The sequence below is a fragment of the Orycteropus afer genome, unplaced genomic scaffold, assembly GCF_000298275.1.
Source record: "Orycteropus afer afer isolate SDZICR_OR568_19922 unplaced genomic scaffold, OryAfe1.0 scaffold00192, whole genome shotgun sequence".
NCBI lineage: Eukaryota > Metazoa > Chordata > Mammalia > Tubulidentata > Orycteropodidae > Orycteropus > Orycteropus afer.
The window spans coordinates 323,407-346,896 of NW_006921779.1; the positions used below are offsets into that span (position 1 = coordinate 323,407).

General features: G+C 41.3%; 1 protein-coding gene across 1 annotated transcript in view; it reads right to left on the reverse strand.

Annotated features, from left to right (window-relative positions):
- MACF1 (microtubule actin crosslinking factor 1) overlaps positions 1 to 23,490 on the reverse strand; it is a 307,684-nt gene that overhangs the window by 278,793 nt on the left and 5,401 nt on the right. The window contains exon 2 of the mRNA XM_042781878.1: positions 8,535 to 8,596. Coding sequence (XP_042637812.1) covers positions 8,535 to 8,596 — 62 coding nt within the window. The remainder of the gene's footprint in view (positions 1 to 8,534; positions 8,597 to 23,490) is intronic.

The following is a 23,490-nucleotide window of genomic DNA, read 5'->3' on the forward strand; positions in this document are numbered from 1 at the left end:
ATGTGAATGCCCACCAAAAGGTGACCTAAGCAGAGGAGAACTTTAACAATCAGGTAGATAGGATGACACATTCAGTGGAAACCAGCCATCCTTTTTCCCCAGCTACTCCTGTCATTGCTCAATGGGCTCATGAACAAAGTGGCCATGGTGGCAGGGATGGAGGTTATGCATGGGCTCAGCAACATAGATTCCCATTTACCAAGGCTGATTTGGCTACCGCCACTGCTGAGTGCTCAATCTGCCAACAACAGAGACCAACCCTGAGTCTGCAATATGGAACCATTCCTCGGGGTAATCAGCCAGCAACACGGTGGCAGGTTGATTATATTGGACCACTTCCATCATGGAAAGGACAGCGTTTTGTTCTTACTGGTATAGATACTTGTTCTGAATATGGATTTGCCTTCCCTGCATGCAATGCTTCTGCTAAAACTACCATCCATGGACTTACAGAATGCCTTATCCACCGTCATGGCATCCCACACAGCATTGCTTCGGATCAAGGGACTCATTTCACAGCACATGAAGTGCAGCAGTGGGCTTATGCTCATGAAATTCACTGGTCTTACCATGTTCCCCATCATCCTGAAGCAGCTGGTTTGACAGAACGGTGGAATGGCCTCTTAAAAACACAAATACAGCACCAGCTACATGGCAATACCTTGAAGGGTTAGGGCAATGTTCTTCAGAAGGCTGTATATGCTCTAAACCAGCATCCAATATATGGTTCTGTTTCTCCAATAGCCAGGATTCAAGGGTCCAGGAACCAAGGGGTGGAAACAGGAGTAGTACCACTCACTATTACTCCTAGTGACCCACTCAAAAAATTTTTGCTTCCTGTCCCTGTTACCCTATGCTCTGCGAGTCTGGAGATCTTAGTCCCAAAGGGAGGAACACTCCCACCTGGAGACACAATACTGATTGCATTGCAGTGGAAATTAAGAATGCCACCTGGCCATTTTGGCTTCCTCATGCCTCTGGATCAACAGACAAAGAAGGACATTACTGTGCTATCTAGTGTGATAGATGCTGATTACCAAGGGGAAATTGGGTTGGCTTTACATAATGGAGGTAAAGACGAGTATGTCTGGAATACAGGAGATTCTTTAGGATGTCTTTTAGTACTACCATGCCCTGTGATTAAAGTCAATGGAGAATTACAGCAACCCAATTCTGATATGACTGCTAATGGCCCAGACCCTTCAGGAATGGTTTGGGTCACCCCACCAGGCAAAGAACCACGACCAGCTGAGGTGCTTGCTGGGGGCAAGGGTAATACAGAATGGGTGGTGGAAGAAGGTAGTTCTGAATATCAGCTACGACCACGACGTGACCAGCTGTAGAAACAAGGACTGTGATTGTTATATTTCTTCATTGTATATGTGCATCAAATATTTTTGTTTCCTTCTGTTATGAGCTGTGAAATGTAAATAAGGTTAATGCATTTTGGTTGTATGTGTGTTAACATAACATATTAGGCACAAATATGACTCTGTAATTGTCCTTATTTAGAGATTATATATATGGTTAAGAAGATGTGTACAACTGCAAAGTTGACAAGGGGTGGACTGTGATAGTTGGAGTTGTGTGTCAACTTGGCTGGACCCCAGTTCTATGTGGTTGTTCCCATGATGGGATCGGATGGCTGTGTTCTGAGTGGCCAATCTGCCCAAGAGGAGTTTCCCTAGGGGTATGGCCTGCTTCCAGGATATCCAGGGACATCCTGGGAAGAGAGACATTCTTTGAAGAATTGGGACCCTGGTGTGCTGACTACAACCTTCCATGAGTGAGCAGCCCACCGCTCGGCCTGGAGATCTTGGATTCATCTTTTGTTGGAGTCAACAACCAGTGTACTGCCTACCAGCCTTGAATTTCTCGGCCCCCTGCGCTTGCAGAAGCTAAGGCTGCCGCCAGCCCAACATTTCCTCCAGGGACTTTGGACTTGCCGGCTTCTATATGTTTGTGAGCCATTTTCCTAAGATAAATCAATCTCTCTCTCTCTCTCTCTCTCTCTCTCTCTCTCTCTCTCTATATATATATATATACACTTTGCTGGTTTTTATGTTTCTCTAGAGAACCCAATCTAACACTCCATTCTTCCCAATGTTATCCATAATTTGATATGATCCACACAGTCAAATGTTTTTGCATAGTCAATAAAACACATATAAACATATTTCTGGTATTTGTGCTTTCATATCCACCTGACATCAGCAATGGTATCCCTCATTCTACATCCTCTATTGAATCCAGCTTGCATTTCTGGAAGTTCCCTGTGAATATACTGCTGCAACTATTTTTGAATTATCTTTAGCAAGATTTCACCTTTATGTGATATTAATGATACTGTATGATAATTTCCACATTCTGTTGCATCACCTTTCTTTGGAATGGGTACAAATATGGATCTCTTCTAGTCAGCTGCCAGGTAGGTGTCTTCCAAATTTCTTGACATAAATAAGTACCTCCAGCGTGGGATCCATTTGTTGAAACATCTCAACGGGTATCCTGTCAATTCCTGAAGTCTTGTTTTTCCCCTAACTTCTTCAGGGCAACTTGAACGTCTTCCTTCAATACCATTGATTCCTGATCACATGCTATCTCCTGAAATAGTTGGACATCAACCAATTCTTTTTGATAGTAACTCTGTGCATTCCTTCCATCTTCTTTTGATACTTCCTGCATTTTTCAGTATTTCACCAATAGAATCCTTTAATATTGCAACTCGAGGCTTGAATCTTTTCTTCAGTTCTTTCAGCTTGAGAAATGCTGAGTGTGTTTTTCCCTTTTGTTTTCTAACCCCAGGTCTTTGCACATTTCATTAAAATACGTTGTCTTCTCAAGCTGTCCTTTGTAATTTTCTGTTCAGTTCTTTTATTTCAGCATTTCTTCCATTCACTTCAGTTACTCACTTTCCTTAGTAGTAAATAAATGAAATAATACAGTAGTACCTTTACTTCCCATAAGGTTGTTGTGAGAATCATGTCAAATAAGAATAATTTTGTGAGCTATAAAGCACTATAAAAATATTATTTTCTCAGGACAATAAATACTTATTGGGTACCATTTTTTACATTCCTGGTGTCATACTTGGCAGAGAAAGTAACATAATATACTCCCAGCTCTCATGAGCATTCTAAAGGAGAACACCAATGCATGAGCACACAAGGTATCTCTTCAAAGTGGTATGGAACAGAAAGGGAGTTGCAATTAATTTAGCCTGAGGGATGGAGGTCAGAGTCTCAAGGAAGGCGATATTAGAGCTGGGCCTGAGAGGATAAGCAAGTGATGGCTAGGCAGAAGAGACCAGGATATGCTTTCTAAGGAGAGATAAATAAATAAGCAGAGAGGTGTTGAGAGTACACAATGTATGGAGTAGTGAGTGGTCTTGTATGGTAACAGGATAGGCTACGTAAGCCAAAGTACCTAGAAATATAGTTGGATGGGTAGGCAGGAAACAGGTTGTAAAGGGCTCTGAATCATGAAGGCTTAATGTTATCAAACTAGAGGCAACTGGTTACTACTGAAAGAATTTACTAAGGGGAGTAGCAAGGTTCCTTTCTTCCTTTCTCCTTTCCGTGTTTGTCCTGATACTGTAAGAAATAAGACACAGTATCTACCTTTAAAGTTACAATCTAATAGATAGACATAAAATACATATAAATACTACAGGTGCTATAATGGATGTACATAAAGAGTACAGTGAGAACACAAAGAAAAAGGATGGTCAATTCTACATAGCAGAATCAAGAAAATCTTTATGGAGGAGGTATGAAGCTATTAGTGCTATCTAGGCAGAACAGAGTTGTGGAAGGTATTCCAAGTAGAAGGAACAACATCAGCAAAAATATAGAGTTATAAAATACCATGGCATATTGTTGTTGTTGTTATGTGCCATCGAGTCGGACGTGACTCATAGTGACCTCTCCTGGTTTCCGAGGCAGTATCACTACGGAAGTAGATTGCCCCACCTTCCTTCCGAGGAGCGGCTGGTGGGTTTGAACCGCAGTGAAGTTCCTTAGGCACTATGCTACCATGGCATATAGTTCAGCAAGAATTTAAGGTATGAAGGTGCCAAAGGGGCAGGGAAGCTGCATCTTCTGACCTCCTGTAATCCTACAAGAGGAAGACAGAATCACCAGCAGTAGCCCAAGGGCTATGCCTGTGAGGCCAGACATGCTGCTTCCCTCCAGCCCTTTCCCCAACCCTGATACTAACCGCTCCTCCCACAGCACCCACCACCTCTCTGCTGGTTTCGATAATTCGCTGCATTGGCCACACAGAACTCAGTGATTATGGGGTTTATTAGGGAAGCACCAGGCTATAATTCAAGTTCAGGAAAAACGCTCAGTCTCCCTCAGTCTCACTGTCTCTCAACCAACAGTCTCTCTCCTAGCAGTGCATGTCTGTCAGTGTCTCTCAGCAATGCATGTCTCTCGGTGTCTCTTTCTCAGCAGCACGTGTCTCTCAGGAGCATGTTTCTCTCAGCAGCACGTCTTTCACAGCCAGAGTCAGAGAGACTTTTTCTGCCTTTAGGAGGAATCCTTTTGAGCCTGGCAGAGTGGCCAAACTAACCAAACATAACATCAGAATTCTAAGCACCTGAGAGAGCGTGCGAACTTCCCAGAACATTACTTTGTGCCGTTCTCAACAGAAATACCCCAGGTGGATAACTTTAACAATCAGGAGCTCCTCAGTTGCTCACAGCAAATTCCACCAAGGGGTTTACAAAGACTTATGGCTAGAAAAGCCATACCAGGTAATTTGCTACTAAAATCCACAGAAGGGATTTTAGCACAAGGAGCCTGGAAAAGCAGGCAGAAGCCAGGGGTAGTACTGCATAGGTTAAGAGCACAGAAGTTCTATACTTTAAGCTGCCTGAATTCTAAAATTTCAGTTTTGCCTCTTTTCTAGCAGTGTGACCTTGAACAAATAACTTAATTTCTCTAAACCTAATTTTCCTGATCAATAAAATGGGGATATTAATGGAACCTACAGTATAAGGTCACTGAAGAAGGATTCAATGAGATAATCCATGTAAAGGACTTTGTATAGTGTATCTGACTTGTAGTAAGCACTCAATAGACTACTAATATCATTATCATTGTGCGGTGTAGTAAATTACATAGTATGGCTTTTCTAGCCATAGTCTTTGTAAACTCTGTGGGGGAATTTGCTGTGAGCAACTGAGTAACTCCTGATTGCTAAAGTTATCCACCTGGGGTATTTCTACTGTGAGCGGCATGAAGCAATCTTCTGGGAAGTTCTCTCTCTCTCAGGTGTATAGAATTCTGATGTTGGGATTGGTTGGTATGGCCACTCCGCCAGGCTCAAAAGGAGCCCTCCTAGAGGGAGAAGGAGTCTCTCTGACTGCTGGCTGAGAAAGATATGCTGCTGAGATAAACACACTCCTGAGAGACACACACTTGCTGAGAGAGATGCGAACACACACTGTTAAGAGAGAGAGTGTTGGCTGCTAAGAGAGATGGCTGGCTGCAAGAGACTGAGTGCATTTCTGAACTTGAATTATAGCCTGTTGCTTCCCTAATAAACCCCATAATCTGTGAGTTCTGTGTGGCCACTGCAGCGAATTATCAACCCCAGCAGAGAGGTGATGGGTACTGTGGGAGGTACAGTTAGTGTCAGGGTTGGGGAAAGGGCTTGGAGGGAGGTAGCACGTCTGGCCTCACAAGAATAAGCCTTGGGCTACTGATGGTGATTCTGTCTTCCTCTTTTGGGGTTAGAGGAGGTCAGAAGATGCAGCTTCCCTGCCCCTTTGGCACAGTGTTACTACAAAAAAATTCATTAGGAAACTATTATAGTGGTCAGAGAAAGCAAAGATGAAGCCCTGGACTAGAGTGAGAAAATGGGATGGAGAAGAAAAGACAGATGCAAGGAACTTCATGCGGTGAAAGTGACTGGACTTGGTAACAAAAGAGACATTACAAGAAGGACTAAATCAAGTATGATTCTAAATTCTTAACTTGGACAGCTGGGCACATAAGTGAAATTTTGAACAATTTGGGATATGTTCAACATCTGATGTACCAGAGTAACATCCACATGTACTGTCAAGCAGACTTTCAGAAACACAGGTCTTTAGCTTAGGAAAGAATACAGGGAAAAGACTCTACCATTGCCTCCTTATCTGGATCTTGTAGTTTGAAAACTGCGCTCACCTATAGTCCATATGAAAGGAACAGCCTAAGATGCTATGTCTGACTTACGTGGCCATCTTACACCCTGGCCATAGCTTACTGAACTATAGATGGGCAGATGACTCATGGAGAAGATGAAAACTCCAGCCAATAGGTTTTCTGTGTTTGTGTCTTTAGAATCATGAAGCCTCAGGGCTTTATGTTATCATTTTGGGGACAGCCATGATGGTGCACACATAAGTAATGGAAGAATTTTAGACATATTAATACAGGAAACATGTAGAAAGAAAAAAAAATTAAAGACTGCAAGGTTTTCCTCATAAAATCGAGAGAGTAGCTGTTTGATACTGTTGAGTTTTCATACAGCCCAACTCATCTAGACATCAGATACTATGAGACCACCCTGCTTCCTCTCTTCTTATGTACCTTTGCCATTTCATTCACCCAAACAATCCTTGTGACTAAAACAGATGAGTCTACCCAAGGAGAAAAGAGAGAACAAAACAAGAAAAGAGTCATCAGGACCCTGGGGAACAACAATATGAAAGAGTCACACAGAGGAAGAAAAGTCAGTGAAAGAGGCAGAAAAAGGCATTCATAGAGGAAAGAAGTAATTCAAGAGAAAACTGTCCCAGAATGAAAGTAAGAGTGTGTTTTTAAGCTTGCAAGCGGCCATCTAAGATGCAATTATTAGTCTCTCTCCACTGAAGCAAAGGAGAGAAGAAAGTCAAAAGACTAATGGACCACACAAACCCTAGCCCTCATGACCTGAGCCCAGGAGAATTAGATGGGGCCCAACTACCACAGCCAACCACTCTGAAAGGCATCACAATAGACGGTCTTGAATAGAGTGGGTGAAAAATATGAAACAAAACTCAAAATCTTAAGAAACACCAGACTGACTGGTTGGAAAGGGACTGGTGGAATTCCTGAGAGACTATGACCCTTAGACCCTTTCAAGTTTGGGAATGAACTCACTCTCACGGCTCAACTTTCTGGAAATGTTCTGAATCTTCATCTGCATTATAGATTGTGTCCCAAAAAAATATGTGTTGTAAATCCTAACTCTTATAACTGTAAATGTAATCTTATTTGGGTGTAGAGTTTCTTTATTATGTTAATAAAGCCATATCAGTGTAAGATATGTCTTAAACCAAATATTTTTGAGATATAAAAGAGCAGATTAGGCACAGAAGAAGGCAGACACAGGCAGAAGACCTATACTATTTGAAGATGATGAGGCAGACCAGTCTACAAGCCCAGGTACTCCAAGGACAGCTGGCTAGAGAAGCTGAGACAAGAATTTTCCCCCAGAACCAACAGAGAGGGAGAGAGAAGCTTTCCCTTAGAGCCAAGGCCCTGGATTTGGACTACTAGCCTCCTAAACTGTGAGAAAATGAATTTCTGTTTATTAAAGCTACCCACTTGTGGAATTTCTGTTACAGTATCACTAAGAAACTAAGACAAATCTACAAGTTGTATATACAGGTGTATAAACAACAAAAAAAAAAAAAACAAACCCACTGCATCAAATTGATTCTGACTCATAACAAACTTATAGGAGACAGAATTGCCTTACAGGATTTCCAATGCTGTCATATTTATAGAAGCACACTGTCACATCTTTGTCCCACCCACAGAGTGGCTGGTGGGTTCAAACTGTTGACCTTCTAGTTAGCAACTGAGTTCTTAACCACTGAGACATCAGGGCTCCTTGACAGGTATACATACATGTGAAAATTCATCAAACTGTACATTTAGGATTTGTGCGCTTAAAAGAGTAAGAAAAAAATCCCCCCTGTTCTACTACTTCAAAGTAAATAATAAAAATAAGGAGGCTTATAATTTGTAAAGCTAAGATTGAAGTGTTCTTTGAATCCAAGAAATTACCCCATGGTATAGTCAACCTGACCCTTCTGAGGTAATGGTAGGTATTACTGCCCATACCAGGAAACTGATCAGTAAAAAGTTTCCATGCTGTTAGGACTATGCTATGGGGAAAAAAAAAAAAAAAAAAAAAAACCAACCCACTGCCATCAAGTTGATTCCAAGCTCAAGTGACCATACAGGGCAGAGTAGAACTGCACCCACAGGATTTCCAAAGCTGTACATCTTTATATAAGCAAACTGCCTCATCTCTCTCCCACAGAACAGCTGATGAGTTCAAACCAACTAACTTTTGGTTAGCGGCTGAATGTTTTTTAACCATAGTGCCATCAGGGCTCCTAACTACGTTAGTTTAAAAAAAAAAAGTCATATGTATCTTCTGTAGACTTGAGCACATGGCAAGCAATCTGAACTGAGAGAAGACAGAATGATAAATCCAGATTAAGAGCAACAAAAGGTACTAGAGCAGCATATATAAAGGAGTCCTACCTTCATCAGGTGCTTGTTGACCCACTTGGTGAATGTTTTCTTCTGAACCCGGTCCCGTTCATCTGTAAAGGAAACACAGAGAAGGCATTGCTTTATGCTACTCAGGCAAAAAGTTCCCAGACCTCTGACTTGCATATATTCCACCTTCTCCAGGGTACCTTAAAAGGTTTGGCATTCCCCATAGAACAGTAAGCCAGTACCTCTAATCATTAGGGAGTTTTGACCTACCTGAATTTCCCTAACAGTAGCCACTTTACAAATTAGACAGAATCACATGCCCCAAAATCACGTCATGGCAAAGACTTTTTACCATTATAATTCTCTGGGGAGCAGAGTGACACACCCTGCCTCTAGAGGAACACACACGAAACTCCAAAAAGGCACATTTGTGAATATCCCAGAAGAAGAGGTAGGGTGACCTTTTGTCATCACCTTTCCCTAGGTATAAAGGCATCTGGGTATACCTTGGGACTATCTCTCAAGGTATAAAGGCATTTTGCATGCCCGTACTGCAGTGGTTAATCTTACTCTTTATGTACCAATCTACTTGATCAATGCTCTATTCCCTTTCCCACCCACTACTTCCCTCATTCCTATTTCCTCACCAGCCATTACCATCCAGGCAAACTCCCAGAGTTATCTAGTTTACCCTCAGTGCACATCTCTTACTTCCCTTCCTTCTCCTAAGTCTTACAGAGCCCTCATTTCTTTGCGGGCAGACTCCCCTTCATTCCAATTTTTTTTCTACCTCTTCACTTTAAGAGAAATATGACTTAATACTGGACAATGACTGTTCCACAGGGCCTTATTCTGCAGGGGACTCACCTTCTCTCACTCCTGTCAATTCCCAAAAGCCATTTCCAAACCACTGATCCACTTCTCTTCCTATTTATTTGAAGCCCATGCCATCCCCTATACCATGATGAGGTTCAAATAACCCTATCATCAACCCTGCTGCCCACCCTGCTCCACATGACAAATCTACCTTAACCTTCCCTGACAACTTGGTTCATATTTATGATCTCCACATGTATCTTCCATCAGTGTCCTCATTATTACTCAAACATACATGTTGACATTGTATCTGGTATGCTGAACTCAAACTGCAATGCCCTGATTGGCCACTGGCCTTCATTCTCAATTCAAACGCAGCAACCAAGGTACCACATTCTTATTTCCTCTCCAAAAACAACCTATTTACCAGACACCTTTTTCAGTCTCCAGAGCTCTGGTGGTATGGTGCTTAAAGCATTCAGCTGCTAACCAAAAGGTTGGCAGTTTGAATCCACCAGGTGCTCCATGGGGAAAAGATGAAGCACTCTGCTTCTGTAAAGATTTATAGCCTTGGAAACCCTACGAGTAGTTCTACAGGGTACTTAGATTTGGAATTGACTCAATGGCATTGGGTTTGTTTGTTTGTTTTTTGGCTTACTACAAACAAAAGAATTTAGAAATTAGAATTGACCTTAGCAGTTATCTAAATCCAATTCCTGCTAATTCATGAATCCCTTCAACAACAAAAAATCATAGATTCAGGACTGAAACATCTAGTCAATCTTGCATACATCTATAATATCCTTACCACTTAAATACTTAATAGAGAATTCACTACCTCATAAAGCAACATATACCAATTTAAAAGTTCTATAAAGTGTCTGGTAAGGTCTACCTACTGGCTTTCATTTGGGACCATTAGAGTTATTTTAAAAATAATAACAGTAACAAAAGCCTAAAATATCTTTTACTTAATTGAGTCCTGCAACTATTTGAGGCCAGGATTCTTATATTTTTATATTTTCTAGATGCTGGTCCAGTTTTCCAACATCATCATCCTTTCCAAGCCCATGTCACCTGCAGCCTGCACCTCTAAATCAGTTTGCCAATAATAGTCTCTAAATCACTGACACTCCGCTCATATTATTTAATTTCCCTTCATGGTGTGCTACTCTCTTCCTCTCCACCTATGCAAATGATCATTCTTTACAATCTAGCTCATTCATTCCCTCAGTTATTCTTTGCGTAAATCTATATTAAAGACCTGGAGCTCTGGTGGTATAGTGGTTAAGACACTGGGCTGCTAATCAAAAGGTCAGTGGTTCAAACCCACCAGCTGTTCTGCAGAAGAAAAATGGGGCAGTCTGCTTCCATAAAGATTTACAACCTTGGAAATTTAAATTAAAAAAAAAAATTACTATATATTAAGGATCTAACGTCTAGGAAAAGTCTGTATCTGACTCTGGCAATACAGATATCAAAGTCACAGTCCCTGCCTTTAAAAGAAATCATAGTCTAGAAGAAAAGACAAATAACTTCAATGCACTTTGACGAGTATTGTAACAAAGGTAAGCACAGTATGCTCAAAAAAATAATAGTAATAGTACACTTCGTTTTTACCCCACTTTGCTTTCTTGCCCTTCACAGATACTACATTTTTTACAAATTGAAGGTTTGTGGCACCCCTGTGTCAAGCAAATCTATTGGTACCATTTGTCTAACAGCATGTGCACACCTTGTGTCTCTGTGTCATATTTTTGTAATTCTCAGACTATTTCAAACTTTTTCATAATGCTATTGCATACTTAATAGACAACAGTATAGCATAAACTTTACAAGATAGTATAATTTTATAAACACTGGGAAGCCAGAAATTTCACATGACTTGCTTTATTGCAATATTTGCTTTATTGTGGTGGTCTGGAACTGAATCCTCAATGAGGTATGCCTGTAGTAGGTCTGCCTGAGTAAGGGAAGAAAACATCAGAGGTTATGAAAGTTTCCTAAAAGAGTGACTCTAACTAAATCTTAAAAGATTAGTAGAATGGTGGCATTGAAGAAGAGGAAGACAGAGAGAGATACATGGGAGGTACAGACAACAAAGATGAACCCTTTTGCACATACAGTACTGCGTTGTCAGTGAAGGCAAACATGGGTATACGGGTGGATAGATGGGTGGACAGGCTGAACTATTAGGGATGTCTATGCAGCAGGGAGTATACCCAAGACCATGTATAGGGCTGGCAGACAATGGTCCTGTAAGTGTATTTTTATGATCTGAATTCCCAAGTGTATAGTAGAGCTGACAAGGGACAAGATTGTAATCACTTCCTGGTCACAGCCAGCTACCCAGAGGGAGCAAGTAGTTGAACCTGTGGGCTCAGGACCACAGTCACAGGGGACATCAAGTTCAATTGGCATAAAATACGACACAAAACATTGTTCCACCTCTTACTTTGGCAAGTGACTGGGATCTTAAAAGCATGCAAGCAGCCATGATGCAACAATGGGTCTCTCCTCATCCAGAGCAAAGAAGAATGAAGAAAACCAAAGATACATGGAAACAATTAGCCCTAGTGACTGGTATATCATGCGATCCACAGCCTATACAACTATGAGACCAGAAGAACTAGATGGTGCCCGGCTACCACTGTCAACCATTCGGAGGGGGATCTATATAGGAGATCCTGGATAGAGAGGGAGAGCAATGTGGACCAAAACTCAAAAGCATTTGGGAAAAAAAAGGGGGGGGGCAGGTTTGCTAGTCTGATAGAGCCTGGTGGAACCACTGAGACTATGGCCCCTAGCTGCCCTTCAGGTCTGGAATTGAACCCATACCTGTGGCTTCCAGCCAAACAAAAGACAGACATATGAGTTGAACATGTACCTGAGGTAGATACACTCCTTGGAGTGAACAATCATGGGAGAAAGAATGACTGCTTATGCACAGGGGGACAGCTCAGGGGGCAGGAGTGCATGGAGTGATGGACACAGGGAAGAGGTAACTATCAGAAGGAAGTGGGAGGGGAGTTGTTGCATTGTGGTAAATTGTAGTCAATGTCATGAGACAAAGTGTATGTGAACTGCTGTATGGAAAGTGAATTTGCTCTGTAAATTTTCACCCAAATCACAATAAAAAAAAAAAAGAAATATGAAATTCAAGCCCAAATGTGTCAGACTCTAAATCCTGGACTTTTAACCACTATATACTACTGTCTCCCATGAAATTATTAGAAAGCAACACCATACTGTCCTGTATCATCAAGTGGGAAAAGAAGAGGTGCAAACTATAACAGGGATTCATGAAAGGTGGCTATCACCAAGGACTGGTGCAGACTCAGAAAGCTTCAGTGAGAACTGAGACATAAGGCTTTGGGGAAGTTGTAACACTAGATATCAATGCAAAATTAAAAATTTATCTTATTTCTTAAGAAAATCTGATCTTTATCAATGATAATCCTTTGTACTATTGGGAATTAGAGAACATAGAACAGAAGTTAGATAAAGAAATAAGCCAGGAGTAAGTAATAGTGGCAAAAGAAAAGAGCCACAGAGTTGGTCAGAGAGGCTTAAAAGAAGGGAAGAGGAAGAAAAGTTTAATAGTGTCTAGAGTGTCAATGGATTACCACATTCAGAAAAGCGAAATATTTCATAGATACAGAGTGAAACCTGTCTCTGCAAAGATCATCTTAAAAATGAAGAAATCAAAGCCAAGAGAGATTAGGCTAGAGGTCACACAGTTGGGGACAGAACCACGTCTATAACTTGGATTTCTTGATCTCCAATCTACGGTTCTTAGCTTTATATGACACTTATCTCCTCTCTTTAAGTAGAGTTTCATCCACATAATGAGGAGCTTGGGCTAGGTCAATAGTTTCCAAAGATCAGGCTGTGAAATGACCATATCAAAATAACCTGAGGAACCTTTTTAAAAGTACAAATTCAAGTGGACTGACTAAGAGCATTCATTATCTGTATTCTCAAAGGGCATCTCTGCTAGAAAACCCAACTGCTTCATATTTGGCCTCCACTCTCACAGTAGATCAATAGGCCATGCTGCTAGTACAGTTAGGCTAGGCTTGTAATAGAGAGTGTCACCTCTCCAGCAACCAAACACTCCAATCAAAGAAACTGTACACTCAAAGGAATCTTTACTCCAGCAAATCAGGTGTGTATTATGTGTCTGGACTCATATAAGGAGAATGAACAAAGATAAGCATATTGTATAAATTTTGCATTGTATTACTACTAACCAAAAACCAAACTCACTGCCGTCAAGTCAGATCCAACTCATAGCAACCTCTCCTTGGGTTTCTGAGGCGCTATCACTGCAGAAGTAGATTGCCCAACCTTCCTTCCCAGATGTGGCTGGTGGGTTTGACTGGTTAGCCTTAGACACTATGCCACCTTACTATGTGTGAGGCAATGGGCTCAGTACTTTAAAAGTATATACTCCTCATAACGACTCTATGAGTGAGGGTCTATTTTAATCTCCATTTAATTAATAAGGAAACAAAGGCACAGGAAGGCTAAGCACCTAGCACAGGTCTATGCTTCTCTGTGGAATACTGAAACAGGACCCTCTGATTGTAATTACATTATCTTTAAGTACTTTCAGATACAGAAGATTCTTTCCTCTAGGTACCAGGGAGAAAATCTCAATGACAAAGGAAAGATAAAAAGCTAGAATACATGGTAGTATCAAAATTCCCCCATCCTTCGTTTCTGAAACAGTACTTAAATATTTGGTAGCACCGGCCTTGCAGTGAGAAGACAGAATAAGAATACTAGTTCTGCTATTCCTCTCCTCTGGGATTTCTTCTAAGGTTCCCAACCTTATGCCCACCCACCCCACCATCCCACCCCATCAAACCACCAGCAATTTCAATTTCAGTGAAAATCTATTCAAGTCATAATTCTGTTCTGCTTAGAGACTCACAGTATGAAATCAAAGGCTAGTAGAACTAGATTATCAATTCAGTGCTTCCCAAACCTGGATTTCACAAACCAGTAAAATTTCCAAAATAAATCAGAAAGTGTAACATAAAGCTAACTTTTTATTTTGCTAAATAAGGATATCTAAAAACAAACTACTACCCAGTAACAATTCTTTTATAAAATAAAAGACATTTTAGTATCAAAGAGTAGAAATGACAATTTCAGAATAAAGGAGAGTTATCTCTTAAAGGTTAGCTTTATGAAAGACACAATACATTTTCCCTATCTTTTTCATTTTACTGCGGATTGGTGAAAGCCTTGTCTCAGTCCAGCAGCCTATACACCTAACAGTTTGGAAACCAAAGAAATCTATGCCTAAAAAGGTTAGATCACCTATTCAAGGTCATAGAACTAGTTATTTAAATTTAATTAACTCTTTCTCCTTATCAAGACAGATAAAGTCACAGCCAGCATGACTCTTCCCCTAGCCCCTAACCATTCTTTAGGTCCCTGTCCCTAAACCATCTTCAACCATTTTCTCTCCCTCATAGCTGGCAAACGAGTAATAAGCCTCAAAGAGGAAACCTTGGCGGTCATGGCTCCTCCCCCGCCACCCGCCAGTCTATTCAGAGGTGGACTCCGTAACCAACCAACTTCTGCTAAAAATACACCCAGGCTTTCAGCACTATGCAACATAACTTAAAAGTGGTTTCCTGATACAGGCAGAGCATGGGCATGAATTCAGTCTCCATAAAAAAAGTCCCACACCCAAAGCTTACGCTTTTAACTGCCCACAGACACTATCAAGTTTAAGAAGTTCCCCAGGAAGTAGGGCACCCATCTCTTGCACTGCACATTTTAACTAGCCAAAGGTTATAACACCTACAAAGCTTTTCTATGAGTCAAGGGGAGCAAGAGTATTCAGGATCCTCAAGCCCAGACAAGGAAAAAAGCTTCACATACTAACCCATACAGCACATGCGGCAAACCAGGTGGGTGTTGAACTCATGCTCATCTTGGTAACTGGGCCACATGGCACCCTTGCTTCTGCTGACCCGTCTAAAAAGAGGGGGTGTCAGGAGACCTCCTACTAGTGGCCCGTGAGCCTTCAGCAGCTCCTCAAAAAGGGGTACAAGGTGAACAGAGGCAGCCAGAGGGCTATCCGAAGCATAGAGAAAGACAGAAGTACAGAGAAGTGGCTCCACCCACCACTTCCTATTGACCTCCTCCTCCCTCTGAGGTCAGAGAGGAAGCTCCACCCTAGGTCATTTCCAAAAATTGGGCTCAGGTCTTCGGGCAAACAGCTTCCTATTCAAAAGTGGCATCTGCTTGGTATTTCCAGACCAACAGCAGCATCCTAAAATAGGAGCTTCATCTACAAAAGCCCAGTGATTAATTGATTATGCCTGACCAGGTAAAAGCTGGTCTTTGTGTACCCTTCAATTTGCAGAGCAGAAACGTGTGACCTGGTGGATCTCAGACAGTTGCAGGAGAGCGGGTCAGTTAAAAATGGGTTACTTCCAAGTCAGGAACAGTGCATCCATTGCCCAACAACTGGTGCCTCGGATTTGCCTCTTTTTAGGCAGAAATACATATAAAATGTTAACCAACTGAGAAGGTCTCACGATGAGATGTGACAATGGAGTAGATGCACATACCATCTACTCCCAATAGATTCCTAGATTCCAAATGGAACTTTATGTCCCCACACTCACAACTGTCCAAAGGAAAAAGTCCCTCCCCACTGATTCCACCTACTTTACAGAGTAGCCAGCTCCAGCCAGTCTTCCAGGTAGATTAGCATGTTGGATTTCATCAACTTCAAAAACACCATTTGCTTGCTGCTCCATTCTTTTCCCTCATCCAACTAAGAAAGTCATCCCAAAGTCCCCTTCCTCTTCCCAGACCCTCCCACTTTGACTCTGCAGTCATTCCACTTAACTCAGTTGTGCCAGAACTCCCTTTATCCATTAGTGCAGAGCTGCTTGCTTGTTTGTCCAACTTGTTTTCCAAGCCTCAGCTAATTGTACCAGACACTGGAATGCTGAAGAAACACAATGAAGGGCTTTTTCATTCAGATGGCCCAGCCCATTTATTGCTTCTTCACAATTCTGACCCAACCACAGGACAGAAAAGCCAAGCCTCTGTCTATGTCAGGACAGACACTTCAATCCTAGCCCCACACTACTGCAAAGGCCCCACCGCAGATAAGGACCTAATCACTGGCTCTCTGCTCTCACTCCCTAAATAGAACGATTTCCTCAGGCTAACACTGTTTTCAATCCTGTTCCTGAAGGCAGAGAGGGAGAAGGAGCACCCAGAAAGCAAGTGTCCAGAAGTCCCAAAAACTACAAGTGAAAAACGTAAACAGGAACTTGCCTAGCAGGCAGCTCAGTTTAAGCAAACCCTCTGCCCTGCCTCAGTCCCCCACTAGGCATCCCTCCCACCTAAAAACTGCTAATAATCCTGTTACTGCTTACTAATAATGGGATTCACAGCTGACTTTATCCTTCCTTGACTAAGCTCTCCGTCACCCTGATAACCTGTGACAATTCTACTCAGTTTGTCCCTCATACTAGCTTCTTCTTAGTCAGCCTTAGAGGAAGGGTCCTGCTAGAATTTACCTTGCTCTAGGAAAAGGAACGCATCAGAAATAGGGAAGAGAAAAGAAAAAGAATGAACATTTCCTGATTCATATTTAGTAACCTACTACGGCTCTGGTAGCGTAGTGCCTAAAGCACTTGACTGCTAACCAGAAGGCTGGCAGTTCAAACCCACTAGCCACTCCTCAGAAGGAAGATGGGGCAATCTACTTCCGTAGTGATACTGCCTCAGAAACCCAAGGAGGGTTCACTATGAGTCGGGTCCGACTTGACGGCACATAACAACAACACAAACAACAACCTAAGGCACTTGACTGCTAACCAGAAGGCTGGTGGTTCAAACTCACCAGCCACTCCTTGGAAGGAAGGTTGGGCAATCTACTGTAGTGATACTGCCTCAGACACCCAAGGAATGGTCGCTATTAGTCAGATCCAACTACACAGCAATGAGTTTGGTTTTTTTGTTTGTTTGTTAGTTTCCCTAACCAGATGTAAATTCCCTGAGGGAACTCTCTTTTGCCTTCATACCCCAATCTCTAACATATTTAGAAAGCACTTAATAAACAAAGCTGAAATTAACTAAGCATTTACTGTAACTGTTAGTTCACAGATACTGTGCTAAGAACTTTAAAAATCATTTCATTTCATCCCAACAATCCTCTAAGAAAGATATTATCATTTTCATTTTGAGATAAAAGTAGAGAGACATATAAAGGTTAAATAACTTGACCAAAATTCTACTGACCCACCTGTCCAGCCCCAAAGCTGTGCCTCCTGTTATGTCCTGCAGTCTCTACCTCTAAACCAGAGTAGTTGAACTGGGGTGGGGGTGGGAGGGCTGTATAAGTAAGGAGGCAGAATATTCTTGGGAAGGTTAAGAAATAAAAATAGTTCACTACGTCAGGCTGGAAATTTAGGAAATATCCCATATGAACAAATGGGGCAACTTATTCTAAGAAATACTAAATAATCTGACCAAAAACCAAAATCAAAATAATCAATATGGGATAAGGTTTGAGGAGGATGACTGCCATCTTCTTGCTCCCCTGGCATCAAAGCAGAACCTATTTCCTCTGAAGAGGAAAGCAGAAGAGAGTGCTGGAGATAAGATCAGTCTCGCTGCTAAGAGACAGGCCTTCCCCTTCAGGTTCCCAGGAGGTCCTGAGCCTCCAGAGGGAAGTTGCTGCCATCAGTAGAGGAGAATACTTTTGAGTACACTGTTGTTGTTGTTGTTGTTGCTGTTGTTATATGCCGTCAAGTCGACCCGACTCATAGTGACCACTCCTCCTTGGGTTTCTGAGGCAGTATCACTACAGAAGCAGATTGCCCCATCTTCCTTCCGAGGAGTGGCTGGTGGGTTTGAACTGCCAGCCTTCTGGTTAGCAGTCAAGCCTTAGGCACTATTACACAGCCAGCCCTTTATTATCTAGGAGATGAACTGGTATGGTAATTATTCAGGTCATTCCCCTTCCTTTTGCCCAACTTTCAGTAATTTCACAGTTCCCTAGATCGCCTGAGATGGAAGAGATGCAAAAAAGGTTAATCTGGCTGCTACCTGGAGCTCTTTTAGATGTTAGATGGAGAGATAAGTTTGAAGCCAATATTTCCACATGGGGCTAAAAATTATCTAAGAATTTACACCTACTGGCTTCCTACAACAGCACATAAAATTGAAGCTATATATTTAATTTTTTTCCAACTATGTTAAAATCATTCATTATTTAAGGATATGAAAGCAGATGTAGAAGGCTTTCCAGTGATTTATCATGTATGTATGTATGTATGTATGTATTCATTCATTCATTCCCATATTGGCTTCTATTACATTTCTTAATCCCCAACTATAAAGACAAGCATTTGTATTTTGTCCCAGCAGCCTACAGTAAGAGATTATGTCTTCAATGATATATTCTGTGGAAACATTATCATAATAATAATGGTGTACACCATGTTTAGGGAGTCCCTGGTTGTGCAAACAGTTCTTGTACTTTGATGATTGCATCTACCCAGAGACACCTCTGAACAAAAGCCTGGGGAGCAACTTCTGAAAAAAATCAGCCCATTGAAAACCCAATGGAACACAGTTCTACTCAGACACACATAGGGATGCTATGAGTCAAAATCACTTCAACAGCAACTAGTACCGGTACATGCTTAGAACGTCTTCTAAGAACTCAAAACAGCCATGTTTTATTAACCCTATTTTACAGATGAGGAAAACAGAAACCTACATATAGATTAATGTCACTCAGTCAATAAGGGGCAGAGCTAGGATAATAACACAGGCAGTATGACTCCAAAATCTGTGCTCTCAATTGATAATGTACTGCCAGAACTACAGAAAACCAGAAACCTTAGTGATTTTCTTCCTTTTTACACAGAGGAGAAATCTGAAGTCCAAAGGAATTAAGCAACTTGTCCGATCACACTGTAATAAGTGGAAGAGCCAAGACTTTGAGACCAGATCTTCTGACTCCAACTTCAGTGGTCTTTCTACCATACCAAACAGCTCAGGAGAGAAAAAAAACAAAGACTCCACTTTGACTAAAATGTTTAGTGCTTCAATCAAGAAGTTCTGGTGGCACAGCAGTTAAAGCATTGGGATGCTAACCAAAAAAAGGTCACTAGTTCAAACCCACCAGCTGTTCCATGGGAGAAAGATCAAGCAGATTGCTTCCATAAAGATTTACAGCGTTGGAAACCCTATGGGGCTGTTCTACTCTGCTCTACAGGGTCATTATGAGTCAGAATTGACTTAGTGGCAGTGGGTTTAATGCTTTAATCAGTTATTTGATCAAAGATATGTTAGCTGTATGTCCACTCATTCAAATATTTATTGAGTGCCTACCATATGCTTAACAAATTTGTCAATAAATGTTATATGTGGAAGAATCAAAGTTCTGAGCAATCTCAAGAAGCTAGAAAGTTGCACCAAACTTCATAGGACAAAATTTAAGTAGGATAACTAAATCTTGGGCTGAAGCTCAAGAAAACCAAAGGCATAGCAGTCTCTGGAGAGGAGACAGCAACAGTTTGTCTTTAAAAAAAAAAAAAAAAAGTTTGTCCATTTTATAATTGATCTTAAGCTTAATATGACTCGATAGTGTGATGGGGCTGCTTTAAAAAAAAAAAAAAAGATGCAAGATTACACTTATTATGGTCCAGATAAGGGAAACAGCTATTTCTTAGAGATATGAAAGAACCTTAAGAGATCAGACTGTCCAACTCTTTCATTTTACAGATAAAGACACAGAAAAAGGAAAGATGTTTCCTTTCACAACAAACAAAAAGTTCAAATGTCCTTCTCAAGCAACCATCAAGCCCTTTTCTGTTTATACTACCACAATGTATATTCATAAAACAGATGACAGCTCTGTATCATTCAATTTGCTACTGAACACACACCTCACCACACATCAAACTAAGCCAAGCCGTGTAAATACACAAATGAACACGGCATAATCCCTAATGGAACTTGTATGTAATGCTGTCTGAATCCCTTCATTTATTTATTCAACTAACATTGACTGACACTTATTTTGTCTAAGGCACTTGAGATAGTGAGATGAATAAAAGTCCCTGTCCTCAAAGTTCTAACAGTCTAATAATTAGAATCTAATTATAATTAGTGGCAGAGAGAGAGATAAGCTAAGCAAGATGACAAGATGAGTAAGTCCTACTAAGAGAGTACTAGAACACAGAAGAGGAACTCTTAATTCAGTCAGGGAAGGAACTACTTACTTTTTTTAAGGACAACTATCAAGTAGTCCAGTTGAAAAGATGCGTGGTGCAGTGAATTGCTTCATGTGACCCTTCTAGCACAGTCATCACAACTCTACCAAATGACTTGGTGGGGCTATGCAAATGTAAGGTGCTTGTGGCCCACCAAGGGGATTGGATAGATTGTTAACAATATAAATAAGGTTCACAACACCCTTGTGGATGTGGAACAATGGAAATAAGATGTACAGAACCTTAACAAGGGGAATGATCAGTTTTGCCATCCATTAGGCTTAAAATGAACCATCCTAGGGGTAGAAAGGGGGTAGGGGACAGTCTCACTACCATCAAGAAAGAAGAGCCAGGAGTGAAGCGTGTCCTTTGGACCCAAGATCCCTGCACTGAACCTGCTCGACCCATGAGACAGAGAGAGCGCTTCACACTTTTCTAAGATAGTGAGAGACAGGGAGAAGCAGCAGCAGCAAAAAAAAAAAAAGAGAAAGAAAACAAGGTGGCAGCAGACCTAGCAGAAGACAGCAGAGTGGGCTTCCAGACCCCCAGAGCAAGAAAGCTGAGCACCTTTGGGCCAAGGCTTACTGGTGGAGTGGAGTGTTCTAGGCACTTACTGGCAGAGCTAAAAGAGCTTTGTAACACTTGCCCAAACAAGGCAGAGGCCAAGAGGCCACAGAGCCAAGAGGCTGAGGGCCAGAGAGAAGCACTGCTGAGAAGAGGCTGTCCTGATCAAAGAACTGTATCCTGAGTTGTTCCTGATCCTGAATTGTAACCTGTTACTTCCCTAATGGGAGCTCTGGTAGCTTAGTGCCTAAGGCACTTGACTGCTAACCAGAAGGCTGGCAGTTCAAACCACCAGCCACTCCTCGGAAGGAAGATGGGGCAATCTACTTCTGTAGTAATATTGCCTTAGAAACCCAAGGAGGGGTCACTATGAGTCGGGTCTGACTTGACGGCACGTAACAACAACAACAACAACACTTCCCTAATAAACCCCATAGTCGTTGAGTACTGTATGTGAGTTCTGTGTGGCCTCTGCAACAAACTACTGAATCCAGCAGAGAGGGAGTTCCGTGGGAGGAGCAGTTGGTTTCAGAATTGGCGGGAAAAAAAAAAAGTTAGAGGGTGGCAACAGGTCTGACCTCTACGTCATAGGAATCAGTCTTGGGCTACTGCTGTTGATCGTGATTCTCCTCCCTCCTTGTAAAGTGAGAGGAACTCAGACAAGGCCTCACCCACATTGTTTTTTATAAGGGAGTACAGGCATTTCAGGAAAAGATCTACAAATTATTAAATGATGCTGGAGTGCTGGGTATTTTAAGGCCAGAACAAGAAATGAAACTAGTGATTAGGTGGAGAGCAGATCTTGAAAACCCTTTTATGTCATGCTGAAGATGTGGACTTTCATTTAGAAGTAAAGGGGGAGCATAAACGGGTTTTAAGCAGGCGATTGACACAGACATCTCTGTACTTTAGAAAGACCATTCTGGATACAGTTAGTAGATTAAGGGGAAAAGAAAACAGGAGAAAATAAGAGATTATTTTAATAGTCCTAGAGAGAGAAAAAATCAAGACTCAAACTAAGACAGTAGAAGATTTGTGAATAATGATATAAATATGTGAATGCATTGGGGAGCTGTATTGAAAAATATTTAAAAGTATTAGCAACAAATACTAAGTGTTAGTGCAAAACTCTGTCTTACAGGTATTCTATGGCTTCAGTCTATTATTTGCCTATCAATTTGTCACACTGTGGTAGCTTGTATGTTGGAAGATCAAAGACTACAGCCTTCAGTATACATTATACCTCAATATAAACAGAACAAAATTCCTCACAATAGGGCCAATAAGCAACAACATAATAAACAGAGAAAATACTGAAGTTGTCAAGAATTCATTATATTTGGATCCACAAACAACACCCATGGAAGCAGCAGTCAAGAAATCAAACCAAGCAAATATGTTACAAAAGGTCATCTTGAGGACTAAGGTGTGCCAGTGGTATTTTCAACTGCCTCATATACATGTAAAAATTCACCACAGACTGCCAGAAGAACAAACATATCTGTCTTAAAAGAAATATAGACAAAATGTTTCTTAGAAGCAAGGATGGCGAGACTCCATCTCATGTACTTCAGACATGTTATCAGGAGGGACTAGTCTCTGGAGAAGGATATCATGCTGGGTAAAGCAGCAAGTGAGTGAAAAAGAACAAGACCCTCAACAAGATGGACTGACACAGTGGCTGCAACAATGGGCACAAACATGGCAATGACTGTGAGGGTGGCGCAGGACTAAGCAGTGTTTCATTGTGTTGTACATAGGGTCACCATGAATTGGAACCAAGTTGCCAACATCTAATAACAATACATTTTAAAGCCAAATTACATGGCCAATTAGGCAATTTTGATTAGGATACATGCTTGAAATTGGAGATTAATTCATTACAATTATAACAGCAACTGCAGTAGTTTATTTCTTTGCTGTTGTTATGTTTTGTTTCACTGCAGAGAATTAATGTTACAAAAAACTGGTTCATACAAATAAATAGAAACAAATAGTAACCCTTTCACAGTTTCCTCAGTAATCTCAGGATATTATTCAAATAAGCTGACATAACAACTTCCGCTAAGATGGAAGAATAAGTACACAAGCCACAAAGACCCTCCTGAACAAAGAAAAGAAAAACCAATTGACAGAGATACCGAAGATAATCCTGGAGCCCTGAGTTTTGAAAGAACTATACAGAAGTAGATTGGGCACCAACTAGTGGAAAAACCTGAATGAAAACAGTGAGTACAGAGATGGACAGAGCTGCAGACTGTCAGCTACTCTGACGGGACCAACAGCCTGAATATTTCCAAGTGGTGTTGGGACCTGAGAATTGACCTAAAGATCAGCTCTGGTCA